The sequence below is a fragment of the Mizuhopecten yessoensis genome, unplaced genomic scaffold, assembly GCF_002113885.1.
Source record: "Mizuhopecten yessoensis strain PY_sf001 unplaced genomic scaffold, ASM211388v2 scaffold10621, whole genome shotgun sequence".
Lineage (NCBI taxonomy): Eukaryota > Metazoa > Mollusca > Bivalvia > Pectinida > Pectinidae > Mizuhopecten > Mizuhopecten yessoensis.
Genome location: NW_018408638.1, coordinates 721,878 through 736,291, shown reverse-complemented (window position 1 = coordinate 736,291; position 14,414 = coordinate 721,878). Strand labels below are relative to the sequence as shown.

Here is a 14,414-nt window from a genome sequence, read left to right as displayed (position 1 = left end):
CCCCCCCCCCCCCCCTTCCAAAGGGATTTCACTTGTACCAACAATACTTCACTAGATCACAGAATGTCCCCTACTGCAAGTGGCTAGTCGTACAACTGTTACAGAGTAACTAGGTAACTATAGAATATAGAGTCACAGAGTAGAATTCTAAACCATATCTGACACTTAGTGTTAATTAACTTTGCTACAAAGGTCAATAGAGGAGGGGTTTGACCCCCATCATCTATACCTGTACCACATGCCATATTGCACAGTGCACTGCAGTGTATAAGCTACAACAAGCTATGTGGGAGAGGCTGTGGGCAGCGTGCAACACTGTTAGACATGCATGAAGAAATCTGTTTGATGACATCAAGCGATTGTTAAATATTTTAATGAGAGGAAAAGGATGTCAAATGCTCACTTAGTTTTTTACCGGTGACTAAACCTCCACCTTACATTTATGTGCTAGATAAAGATACGCAAGTCGTTAGTTAGCTATAAAAGGTCAGGTAAAAGCCAGTCAATTTGGAACCACCTGTCCTCGAAGGTCATTTTTAGTCAGAAGAAGTGACATCTCTACCCAGGCTATGCTACAGTTAATGTACATATATATATATCTGTATTTTTCTTTTATATAATTATATATTTACCATCACAAAGACTTGTATAATATGTCCTGTAATAATATAAGTCCTTGTACAGTGATCTTATCATGAATGAATTTACATTGTTATTTCATTATTTATAAAGAATTAACTTGCTGTGTTGAGTATGAAGTACATCTTTGTTAAAATGAGACAAACAGAGGTGACAAACAGGTGTGATCATGCAATGCTAATACAAGCCTTTTCTAAATGATAACAAATGGTTCAAAAATAAAACCAAAGATGTGCAGATGCAGCATTATAAAGAATTTGTAATTGTAGAGATGTATCAAAGCCAGATGGTCTTATAGGTATCCAACACCAGACAGCCTTACAGGTATCCAATACCAGACAGCCTTACAGGTATCCAATACCAGACAGCCTTATAGGTATCCATACCAATAACAAAACAACAGAGACAAGTTAGTAAACTTACACTTTTTCCATAGAATTGCAATATTTTCACACATGCAAATTCTCCACAGCAAATTACAAACTATAGCACAGCCTCATTTTTGTTTGTTTTAAATTGACCAATGGAACATTGTGATTTGAACTTAGGAATGATATTTGAAAACTGTTAGATTAAAACACTTACTTGGAATGGATTATCGTAGACATGTCATTTGCACTATATAGTAAACTCAAGTTGTTAATGAATATTAGCTCTAATTAGTTTGGGAGAGAACTGCTAAACTTAAGCATACAGCGACCAAAAGACTGTGTTTTACAAATGACGCATACAGTGACAGGGACACACCTAACTTTAATCTGATTAGTGGCACTAATTATGGATCTCAATCAAATTCATTTCCCAATTTCTTCTATAATAATAAGTACTAAGACATGACAGTGACTTGTCAAGCTACTCTACGGTACTTATGAGTATACAGGATATCTATAAGCCTAAAGCAGCCATTGCAAGTTGGTAATTTTGCTTTCAGAGTGGTTAAACAATAAGAACAATTTCAAATTTCTACTTTCTATGTATCTTCACACTACACTAGAAAACATAGACCAGTTTACTAGGAACTTGCCAATGTTATTTTGTTCAGGAATTTTAAAGGCAATTTTGTTTTTAATGTGAAACATCTTATAAAAGTTAGTTATATGCAAATATATTTATTACACCATCTATACATCAGTGGTAGGGTAAAGAAATAAACCCCAAGTCTCTACATGGGAAACACACAACATTCCATAAAAATACACTACAATTCATTGTCTATGTAGCAGTAAGGCCAATGGGAAATCAGAAAAGAAGTTTAAAATTGCAAAGCATTTTGGGTAAAGATGTTCTGAAGATCTGCTGAATAAATGGATGATGAAATATAAAATATAAAAGTAACACAGCCTGGCATAAAATATTAAAGGATTACATACAAGTAAACAGGAATTGGCTTTAAAAAATCACAACATGCGAAATAAACATGAACATCACACGCTGATTTACAACGGCTATACCTGGACAACTCCGATAAGATTGATTCCCTACAGCACAGGATGTTGAAAGGGGGAAATAAAGAAAAAAACTCATAACACAACTGTACGGTCATAATCTTTATAAATAATAACAAAACAAAACATTCATAGATGTGAAAATACGACTACAAACCGAGACAGCAAGCCAAATAATTTTCTATACACTAAGTTTGCTGAGACTATTTAAAATTAGGAAATATTTCTGTGATACTTTAAAGAAAATCATTTCTAAAAATTATACTGCTATATTGAACATTGTCATTAGAACTTTCTGGTTAAAGCTATTGAACAATCATTTGATTAATGTTCTTTTTTCCACATTTCAGTGACCCAGATGGGTTTGTTCTTGTGTATAAAAAATCAAGAGATTTGTATTTTGTACAATGAACATTAAAACATTCTGTAACGGAAGAAAGGTAGCCTTTTTAATACTTAGTGTCAAATTTCTCTGATTCGAGCAATTATAGTCATTTTATTTTCTACAAAAAAAAAGGTTATTACAAACTAAAATTGAATAGAAATGTCTTTTCCAGAATGAATTTAAATGACATTTGTTATATTGATAATCGATATAATTTACGTTAAACAGAAATTTGATGTATATTTAATCTGACGTGGATTGGAGACAACACTATAGCCACTTGGACTAGCTGGGTAACTATATAGTTACTACTATACTGTATGAAATGAAAACTGAGAAAGCATATAATAATACACAGTGATTATACTGGACATCACGACGACATTCGACCACGGCCAGTATATAGGGCAATTATGTACCTAGCTTCCTGGGCTTTATTGAGAAGCCAGCTTGGAAAGGCAATTCAGAATGTTCAAATTAATACATGTTCAACAAAACTACACAATGATCAAGAGTACATAAAGGAAATTTAGGTGTTTTTAAATCATTTATAACAAACAGATCAAATTAATCTCCTAAAGTTTATAAACAATATCCTTGTTTTGAAAGAGTCCTCACTTATTGAAGTCTCAGATATTATAATTCATATCAAAATCATCTTTTTTTTCTCCATTTCACGAAGGTGTTAATAATTAGAATAGAATTTCTTGTTTACAGGTTTTCTAAGCCTTTATCAATATTACCTCTCACCTAGGGAGTAGATAGTTGCAATGATATGAATCAAAATACTGTCTGTTCCAAATAGACAAAGATGAGAACTGACAGAAATGGACACTATAACTTGAACAGAAGTAGAGGAGAGGTTTGAAGGATTAGCTCCTCACACAACCACGCCAGCACTAAACCACATACAACCTACCACAACTGTGTTGGTCATGGAAATTGCTAAAAAATAATTATTTGGCAAAAATAGTTGGAATTATTTCTTCAAGTGGCTGTCAAATTTTTCTAAAAGTTTCACCAAAAATACAGAAAAAATAATGATTTCTTTCATTAAGGCAATAAAAAGATATTAAATATGGAAAATATTTGTTTCCGTATTGAGTAGCGTGGTAGATGTGAGGACCAGTAGGGCTATAGCGGGGATGGGGTTACACCACACACTTACCTCTGGACGATCTCCGAGCTGCTGGTTCCCAGGGAGTACAGAGAGTTGAGAATCCTGTAGCAGCACAGCTGGATATCTCCCACTGGAACACAAAGGCACACAACCTTCAACTCTTCAACTTTTACTGCCATGTCATAGGAAATAAAATCTCAAAATCCTTGAATTTTGGTTGGCTTTCATCTCAAACCGATTACAACTAGTGAAATTTACAGTAGCAAAACAGTATGTCAACATCAGCAAATATGACTCATTCTCCGGACAGATTTGTAGGATTTACTTTTGCTAAGAGACCGGGTAGATTAGAGCTCCCTTTGCAAGAAGCCTGGGATATTTACCAATGACATCAGCACCGGAGTGACTACGCCCCAGGTGGTCAAACAGGGAAGACAGGACAGGGAGGACCACCATGTGGACGAAGTCAAGGCTGGTAGCACCCTTTAAGATGGTGCCCTTGATATGGCTGAAACGGCCTCGCTTGAGATTTTCTACCACTTGAGCAAGGTCATCTGCTGTGTTGTTGAAAAATGGCAGCAGTGAAGAGCGCACCATTTCAGGACTGTTCTTCATAACAGATCTGTGAGGGAATAAGTTAAAATTATGTAATCATGATATATAAACATGATTTCCCTGGTCCTATTGCTCATTTTGTTTGTCAAAATTCTAAAATTAATGGATTCCATTACACCACACAGTGTAACCTGTTAACTGTTCTGTATAACGCTATGTGTAAACTTTGTGGTATAGGTTCCTTATAACTTGATATATGATAACACTTACCTGGCATCCACGGCCTGGATGAGAACCTGTAGGCAACGCACAGAGATGTTCACATCATGTCCAAACGCCTGGATTCTAGTTCTCAGTGTCTGGGCTAACTTACAGAAAAGGCTGTAAATACAAGATATCACATACTGTTACCAGGTTGTTCTGTTCATGTTTATGCATGCAATGGAATGAATTTAAGAACACATATCATTAAATGAATTTAATCAAATTGTGATTAAATTGAGTTGTACACCTTGCCAGTGTTCAACTAGAGTTATGCCCCTTGATAAGAACTTTCCTTTTCTACAGAAGTGAGAATTATTCTCAGGCAGTATAAATTTACTATATGCCAATAAAATATATTGGTCAGTGGACAACGTTGTTTGTTCTATTTTACTATTTAGCAACAGTCATTAGTTTTCTATAATAAGGATATAATATTTAACTGAATGTTGGAACTCTCTATTGTATGATGGCAGCTTTAGTTTCTATAGAAGCCGCTGGTCTGTTGGAAAAAGTCTTTCCTGCTGTTTGATAAAGAGTAAGAACTGGTTAAGTGTTGACCTACCTAGCAGTCATCTCTTTCTCCTTAATCGAGGCTAAAGCACTGCTGGTAGGCGAGTTGGGCTTGCCCACGAAGTACTCACGGTGGGCAGCAAAGTACTTTTCCACAAAAGGCAGCACCACCTGGTTTATTTTAAATATATCTTATTAGCAAAACATTTTAAATATATCTTATTAGCAAAACTGTTACAAAGAATATCAGACACAAATTTCACCAACTTATCTGTTTGTACAAATATTCACCAAATAGCTACAACAATACTTTTTATTGTCATTTTATGTGTAACTGATTGGTAAGAAAAGGTCATCATATAAGGATATAATGTGTGAACATTCTGTGGGCTGTCTGTGGGACTGTTTCTAGCTAATAACCTTTTTTGAAAGACTGATATTCAGTGATACTTTTACAATGATTTATCAAAAACTTTGACATTTTTATACAAATCAAGAAGGTACTAAAACAATACCATATTACACATTGACTTATCGGTAATTAGTATATGACTTAGGAGTCCCAACCTTTCCGAAGAACTTGACATCCTCAGTGGCCATGCTGTAACTCTCACGACGGGAGAAGCGACTGCTCGGTCGGTTCTGAGTCATGTGGATGGCTGCATCATCAAAGTACTGAAGTAGTTTCTCCAGCAGGCTGTAAGCAAATCGCTTTTCTGTTGCTGAAACACCAACCCCACTCTCCGCTTCTGAATCCTTGCTCGGCCTGGAAGATGATTTTTTCTGGCTTGGCATCGTTGTTGCTGTGTCACTGTTGTGAGCCATGGACAGGATAAAAGGTGTGACATTTACGGGGATTCACGTGGGTAGACAGACACATAAAACATTGACAGGTAGAATACAAACAACAGGAGGGAGAGACAGATTGACAGAAAAAGTACAAACAGAGGGATGGAGAAAGACATTGACAGATACAACAAATACAGACAGAGGGAGAAATAGAAAAAAAGAGAGAAAAAAAATCATAAGTGTGATTTGCAGAAGAAAATTTAATAGACTTACCCATAAATTTGAAATGTACAGTGTACTCTACCTAAACTGGAATATATGTTCAACGGACAGAGGGTTTCAATTGTAGAGAGCTAGCTACTCACTATACATTGTTGCCAGAACTAGTTAACACTAACTTCCTGATTGGACAGCGTCCCATTTAGACAGGGTGTACTGTATCACTTATCAAATATCATCACATGAAACACAATTTCTGTAAAATCAACAGAATTCATGGAATTTATTGAAAAATTATTGACAATATTATAACAGAAGAGAGTATTTTATAAACCAATGAGGGCATGAAAAAACAACATCGCCGTTTACTCTTTCACATTATTAATTATTCAAATAGAACTGGTACATATTTTGTTCAAATTCAAGGGTAATCTGGAAACATAAAATCGTATATTTGTACACTAGAATAGAAAATTGTCAATAAAATAGAACTTTCATCATTTTAAATAAAGCATGCTGAAGAAATCTAAGTCAATGAAGTAATAAAATAATTCTTTTCAGACATTCAACTGTACTTAATGGGTTTGTGTACTATGTATTTGTGATCAAAGGTGGAAAATAGAGAATTTATAGTATTTATCTTCCTGGCAACAATCAACCAAGGTTATTTTTAAATAACAAACAGCAAGATTCTATAGGGAACCTGTAGGTATGAGAGTCTCATTAAAACATTCTATTTGTTAGATCATGCATCTCTTACTATCAAACATTCTATTTGTTAGATCATGCATCTCTTACTATCAAACATTTTATTTTCAGATGTAAAATGATTAACACTGCAATTATACGGGGGGCAGGGTTGGGGGGCAGTTGGAACTATTATCTGCCCTGGGGAATGCAGTGGAATTGGCTGTCCAATGTCTGTCTTTCACATTAGCTATAATATCACAAATCCTTACAGCTGTACAGGTCCCCACAGAGCTTCCAGCTGTGTCACACTGATAAAAAGACGTTTTGTGATACTAATTATTATTTTATGATTTCCTACATAACAGTTTGTTTTATCTATAATTGAGCCAAATACCAATAGGTTTGCTTTTGGTACCATATTATAGGGTGCATACAAAAACAGTGAATGAATGTGGATTATTAAAAAGATATTAGCAAAATGGAAAACCAAATTAAAATGTTAAAAAACCCAAGCAAGAACTACATTTAAAGCTACATTTAGCATAAAAGTGATAAGTGAGAGAAAACGGCTGACTCACACACAGCAACAGATGCAAATCAATGTTACAGTATTAGTCGATCAATTTATCACATTACTAGTGTCATTATGTTACATAACTGACACTCTGAGGTTTGTCGAGGAAATGGTATGAGTGGGAAATCAAAACAAACCATTTTATATAAAACATTCAAATGCTAAAACACGTCATTTACCAGGATTTCATTTTTCAATGTTACAAACAAATTGAAGTGGTATCATTAAGTTACTGTCATACTTCTCCTCAATGATATTATAACATAATTTTTCAGATTTCAATTATCAAGATAAAAAGACAAAGGACAATTTTGCATAAATCTTTTGTTCAAAATAAATTCAAGTAATTTTAAGGCAAAGAAAAATACAGGGTGCAGACACACCACAGCAAAACTAGATGGCTGTAAAATCTCAAAAACGTGATTTCAACCGATGTGGTTTGAGAAGGAGAACACAACACTGTCTGGTGGAAATACCTAACACCTTCCTTCCATCCGTCAACATTCTCACTAAATAGAGTAATCGCATGTTACTTCATACACAATCTCACAGAACATGGTTAAAGTAAAACATAGTTCAAGGGAAATCACTGTGCAGTTAGTCAACTTAATCTACTATAACTAGGAACACACATCTATACAAAGGTCAATTTACCTGCACTACATCATAAAAAGCAGTCACTTTTAACACATTATAAGCCTTCCATGCTGTTAATTCACTGGTTATAATGAGGTTATCACTGCAGTTATGATGAAATCACACACTTCATTAGTCATAAAACATAATCACCTATAGACACTGTTTAATTCTAGTCTTCTTGTTTTAGTTTCCCTGGAGTTAATATCAACTACCATGGCGACTATTATATAATATGTGTAACCATGGATACTCAGACAGTTGCAATGGAATAATATTAGTTATCATGGAGGCCATGTCAGTTACCATATATACTATTCTAGTTACCATGGAAACCATAGCAGTTACCACAGAAACCACAAGATTGCCTACCTGTGTACCCTGAAGCCAAGGAACTGCAGGAACTTGAGGAGTTCATGGGAGTGGTCGCGGTCCTTCTTCTTCTCTTTGTCTGTGAGGGTGTCGTAGGGCACCAGCTGGGGGTGGACTCCTCCACCTGTATATTTATAGTACGTCTTTATCATAGTATCTTACAGCACTCCACACCAACACAAATTTCTGTCAGCATGACATTTCAAAGTTAACATATTTATATTAAGCAATAAATAAGCCCAAGGCTGGTAGTAAACCCATACATATGTAGTTTAGTTCAGGAAATATGCCAATTAATAAATGCTATTTCATTGCCTGGTAATAAGCCCACCACCTTCTTTGAGTCAGTGATTAAGTGAAGGCTCCCTGCACTTATACAAAGATAAAAAACAATAACGGTTTTTAATTAATTGGAATATCAATTATTTGCAGGATCATTATTGTTGAAACATTTATCTATTTTACCCATTTCCTCTAACTCCTCTTTCTTCTTCTTAGCCCACATATCATGTGAGTTTTCTGCCAATCTCTCAGCAAGTGTCTGAAAAAATATAAAAACAGATTGTTAAAGTTTCAAATTTCCTCATCAATAATGTTAAATTTTAACAAATACTGACCCGGCAATCATTTAATTATCAGAGAACGATATTCTCACCTGCATTTCCCTCGTGATAGTCATGTTTCTGAGGTCATAAGGTCGTGGGCTGTAACCATGGTCATGCTGAAACAACACAAATTTGTTAAATCATATATTCATATTTCTACTGGTTCCTTAGGTAATAAAGATAAATTTAAAGGGCTACTCTTTGTTATATAACTTACAATACAATTCATTTCTGCTAACAATGTTACCTTTGTACCCTTTTTGATTCGTCATCCACTACAACTCCGACTAGCATCAAATCTCACAGGATATACTGCCAATACCAATCACCCCTAAACTTTTCTCAGCTTTATCCACCCTAATATCAAATTATCAATCACTGTCTCACATTTTATATATATTTACTCTGAATGCCTATAATCATTGTCTGCTGGATAATCGAACTATTCAGCAGTGAAGCAGATGTAAAACCAATCAATCCATCAGTCAAATCATAATGTGTTTGCCCCACTTCCCTCACTACCACCTACCCCGTCCTTTGACATGCGGCGCTTCATGCTCTCCCTGTTGGCAGCCAGCCTGCTCTGGTCCTGATTGAGGGTCCAGCCCCAGGCCAGCATGGCTTTCACACCCTCCCTCACTGGTTCCTCATATCTCATTTTTTCCTGCAAGGGAGGATACATAACAAGTTATATCAGCAATTTTATGATCAATACCTAGTCTTGTTAGTTAGACAGTTGTATTACTTATCAAGGTAAGAACAACTCATGGAGTCCTTAACTTTAAGTAGGATATCTCAGACTTATTGGCACTTTATTTAAAGATAAACTCTATTTATTATACAATAATTAAGTTTTAATAAAAAAATTCAATTGATATTGATCATTCTTTTTGAACCAGATGGTTGCGCACACACAGAGGGTACTGTCACGAGAAAACCCAGGTGGTGGTGTAGGCGACCTGACCTTTTTACATCAGATCGGGGAATCAGCCAAATATGTTGATAATAATTAAACCAAAGCAGACTTGATGATAGTTCACTTTTGACAATTCGATCATTATATGGTCTGATGTTCATTATTAGGTGTTTCCTTGTCAGACGATACACATACAACCTGATGATAAACAGGAATTAGCAGTGTAAGCCAGCTAGTGTTTACACATTGTACGTACAGTTTCGTTCAACAGGTGGTAAGGTTTCAGCATATAGTGTGTCTTTCTGTCGTCATCGTAATTCGTACCAAACAACCATCCACAGTCGATCTGAAACACGGTAACGCAAAATCTTACTTTACAGTGAAATAATTTAATCTTGCTTGTAACAAGCATTTTTATTGGCTTACAAATTTATGTTATCAGCCCATAACGTAAAAAAAATGACGTTGCCATCTGTAATGTCACTTTTGATTGGTTGATAAAGCGGCGTAATATCATTTACCAGGATTTCGTCCATCAATAAAAGTAGATTTCCACAGGGATTGTGTACAGTAGATTAAATTATAAGGATTAACTTAAATATATTATTTATGTTATGGAGCTATAACACAAAAAGCGGAGTGTACTCTCATCATAAACCCCTTCACGGTTTATTTAGAGTACACTCCGCTTTTTGTGTTATATCTCCATAACATAAATAATATATTTAAGTTAATCCTTAAATAAAATAGAACACTTTAAGGGAATATAAGAAAACAGATATATAGTCATACACAGGGCAAGTATTAAAACATCTGTGACAGGAAACCAAGCCGACTACAGCTATAAGGTCCATCCAAATATTACCTTCTTCAAAGCCCAGTTGTCATGGAAGTGCTCTGCAAATTTAGTGATGGCTGAATCCAACGACTGCGTAAGATGAATCCTGGAAAGGAACATACAAAAAGTTGAGTTAAAATCAAAGATTAATCACTCTCTTCAAGTCAAGCAAATTTAGAACACCTGTATTAATCTTCCTAAACTAGAATTTCACCTACCTGTACGTATTGATAGGGGTTGGGTTGTATGTGCCTTCAGCATCCATGTTTGCCTGTCGCAGCCAGCTGTCGTCCTGTTTTGTGAGTGAGTAATCAGGAGACAGAGCACAACCAATGGCAGACAAGCAAGGTAGAGCTTTCGAAAACAATTCTGGATCATAGGCCTATAACAGAGGAAATTATTTCTGATTTAAAGGTAGTCACAGAAATATGCAGTTTCATTAAAGAATGGACATACTTTATGTAATTAATATGTGTTTAACATTTACAGAGGTGCCAACATAATGTACAAGTTGTTGTTTCACAGGTAAACCTCAAGATAGATATAATATTGTTAGGGTTGTGTTGTGTAACACCTTAAACACACTTAAACCTCACTTACTTTGTGACCCAAAGCATCAAAAATTCCATTGAAAAGCATCATGGTGAGTCTCTTCTCCTCCTCTGTAGCTGATCCGTAAGATCCCCAGCCACCGAAACTGTAGTAGCGGCCACATCTCTCATAGTAGGAAGTCAGCACCTGTCAGGGGAGACAACCCATCACAGATATAATCAATCGGCAATACACAGACAGCATATCTTCACCTCAAAGTAAACATGTCAAACTTAAAATGGAGAAAATTAAAATACTATACAATGAGCCATGACACTTAACCTAAATATATACAATAGTATGTGTTCTAGATTTATAGATAGAGTGTAGATATATCCATGAATTCAGAGAGACCAACAACTACCAGTCACCTACCCTCAGGGGAACCACTGTGTTTTCAGACAGTGCTGGTACATCACATGCCAACTTTCTCAGCAGTCTTGTCATTGTTGGGGGACGAAGTTGGCTAAAAGTGTTAAAGAAAATATATATCATGAAATGATACTTCATACATTGAGCTTGTCTGTGTAAAACACAAATGACATTGATTATATAATGGAGATTTAAAATTTAAATTCACCTGTGTCATTAATATTTATTTACAAATGATGTTATTGGGAATCAGCAAGTATTGCAATGAAGGCCCTTACTTGGTGAATGCAACGAGGAAGTCGGACACTGCCTCCATCTGGCCCTTGGTTAGTGAGCGACACTTGGATAGACGGTACACTGTGTTTAGCGTGGAGTCCAGTAGAGTGGAGGCGTGGTCTGCATCACCGAAGAAGTGGCTGTAGTTGGTTAGGAGTGGCAGGATGGAGCTGCCAATGTAGCGGTTGAGGGCCAGTGCCGTGTCGCTGTCTGATCCAGTAGCCTGTAGTACAGAAATGTTATAGAGGACCATTTGTCTCGGTCACCCACAACCTGTGGTAGGGGTAAGGTCTAACATGCTAGTTATATACACACCAAGTATTAGTCAGCTCCTATATCTTTGGCAGAGTTTTGTACTTTTATAAACTTTAAGATGTCCTGTCTTAATAAGAACTCAATCCATTAAATATTATAGTTAATTTTGCAGTACTAGGGTTGGGGATAAAACAGGGATAGAGAACACACGGGTATAAGATGAAAAAGTGTCCTGTTTGTAGCCCCTGTTTTATACATTACTTGAGCATGACGTACAGTATCCAGCGTTGTAGCGGCACGCAGATCAGGAAGGATTCCATCTTCCAGGATCCTGAAGAATGTGGCTTGATCCTCTATACCATAGACCCTCTCTAGGAACAACATGACTGAGGCCTTGTGTGCCGGTGACAGGCCTGGTGGTAGGTCCATGGCTGTGGCCCCAGCACCCTGGCTCTCACCTACAAATATATAGTTCAGTGGTTAGTGTACATGTACATACATCATACACACAATGTGTTGTCCACATAGACCCGACTTTGTAACTTTATAGAAGAATCAACCCTGGAACTCCCAACAGAAGGTTTGATTGATCCCCTTTTTACCACTACACACAACACAACTTGAAAATAGCATAGTGCCTTCACAAAGAACATTTCTCTTCATCGCGGTTTCTACTTAGGATATTTGCCATGTGTAAATATTGTAGTCTGTAACAATATTGAACATCTACTCACTGTCATCCCCTGGAGCTGCAGCCTGGTTGACTGGCAGGATGAACTTAAGTCCCAGAACGCCCTCCAGGTCCTGCATGGACACCAAACTGCGAAGGATGGCTCTTGCTCGGATGGAGTCACTGCGACCTGATTTGATTGTCTCTGCATCTGGGGCACAGCGACCTAATAGGTCCACAAGTCCTGCATAGAAGTTTAGAATGGCTCCTCCCATGTCGACATAGTCCTCGTCATCCTCGGGTGGCAGCTGGTTAAAGTTGTACTTCCTGCAACAGAGCGATTTGTAGATTATGTTCTCGCACAATGTCGATCATTTTGATTACAGGTATTTACATATTTTACGATGAAACTATTCAATGGTTCCTATATCAGTTTTAACCTTTGTGATCAGTGGTCTGTTAATCAATGTGACATACGTTTGGAATAGATATCTTCCACCAGAGTCATCGTCTTCATTCATGGCAGACAGGAACCCAGCGGACAATCCATCGCGAGCAGCTGCGATTTGCTCAGACATCCTGATGCCATCTTTCATGGCCTTGAGAAGGCCACCTCCCTCGCCCTTCAGGGCCGGGCCAAGACATTCAGGACGACGGATCAACAAGCGGACAACTAGATTAGAGTTCTCCTCAACACTCTCACCTATATAATACACACAAGTTACATAAATCACCCGCCAAACCATATCTGTGCCAAGTTTACCTTTAAACTGAGGACTGCTTTTCTAGTTAATAATTAAATAGTGGGAAGATGATAGGTCATTTAGAGAAGTTGTGAGATCACACTGAATCATTCAGTTCTTAATCATATCAAAGACATTCTAATCATATGTAATGAATTAAGCCTAGTGCACACCACTTAAGGATTATTATTCCTACAAAGACATAATAAAAATGATTTAATAATGAAAATATTAGATATCTCAAGATTGCCCATATAGCTCACCATTGACCCAGACACAGAATCGGAGGAAATCAATGAAACGTTCTCCCTCCACTGGGTCCCAGCCAATGTCAGGATAGTTCTTTTCCAGGAGTTCCGCGTTGGACTGTAGCCCACAGCGTGATAGGTAGACAGCCACCTTCTCCAGATGGGCCTCCCTCAGGGCCAGTGACAGCTCATTGTTGTCCATTAGAGACGAGTAGGCTACATCCAGGGGACAGGACCCCCTAAGTGAGGGGCGAGCTGTGAGGGGTCAGAAAGTTATTGTCAGTCACACTCATTAACAAAAAGTTTACAGAATATCTAAATACAGAAACATCAAGTGCTCAAATATAATGACGCTGTATTAAAAACAAGCCAGGGTTGTAATTTCATTTGGTACACTTATGTCCAATCTTTTGCCTACTTTTATGCAGTTGTTGATGAGATGGACAAGAAAGAGTGACACACTGATTTGAACTGCTTTTCCTACCTAATAGCATGCTACTGTTTTCTAACAGGTAACTGAGATGTTCAAACATGGCACGTTGGTTTTGGCGACTGGTACGGCAGAAATAGCAGAGGAATCGACAACACATCACCACCATCTCAGCTGCGGCATCCTGTAACAACAAACAAAACCATCAGGGGTGTGTAGAGCGTGACTTCTGTACTGATATCAGGGGTGTATAGAGCGTGACTTCTGTACTG

At 37.0% G+C, this 14,414-nt stretch overlaps 1 protein-coding gene across 1 annotated transcript in view; it reads right to left on the bottom strand.

Annotated features, from left to right (window-relative positions):
- The window catches only part of LOC110461458 (ryanodine receptor 2-like), a 188,043-nt gene that overhangs the window by 63,698 nt on the left and 109,931 nt on the right, over positions 1-14,414 (bottom strand). Inside the window, exons 52-73 of the mRNA XM_021514914.1 lie at positions 14,197-14,326; positions 13,728-13,967; positions 13,199-13,424; positions 12,786-13,048; positions 12,328-12,509; positions 11,799-12,019; positions 11,524-11,614; positions 11,158-11,295; positions 10,776-10,939; positions 10,585-10,663; positions 9,976-10,065; positions 9,333-9,467; positions 8,854-8,919; positions 8,664-8,739; positions 8,199-8,322; positions 7,667-7,699; positions 5,486-5,729; positions 4,971-5,089; positions 4,415-4,525; positions 3,973-4,211; positions 3,638-3,719; positions 2,091-2,117 (exon numbers count right to left, since the gene is read on the bottom strand). Coding sequence (XP_021370589.1) covers positions 2,091-2,117; positions 3,638-3,719; positions 3,973-4,211; positions 4,415-4,525; positions 4,971-5,089; positions 5,486-5,729; positions 7,667-7,699; positions 8,199-8,322; positions 8,664-8,739; positions 8,854-8,919; positions 9,333-9,467; positions 9,976-10,065; positions 10,585-10,663; positions 10,776-10,939; positions 11,158-11,295; positions 11,524-11,614; positions 11,799-12,019; positions 12,328-12,509; positions 12,786-13,048; positions 13,199-13,424; positions 13,728-13,967; positions 14,197-14,326 — 3,080 coding nt within the window. The remainder of the gene's footprint in view (positions 1-2,090; positions 2,118-3,637; positions 3,720-3,972; positions 4,212-4,414; positions 4,526-4,970; positions 5,090-5,485; positions 5,730-7,666; positions 7,700-8,198; positions 8,323-8,663; positions 8,740-8,853; positions 8,920-9,332; positions 9,468-9,975; positions 10,066-10,584; positions 10,664-10,775; positions 10,940-11,157; positions 11,296-11,523; positions 11,615-11,798; positions 12,020-12,327; positions 12,510-12,785; positions 13,049-13,198; positions 13,425-13,727; positions 13,968-14,196; positions 14,327-14,414) is intronic.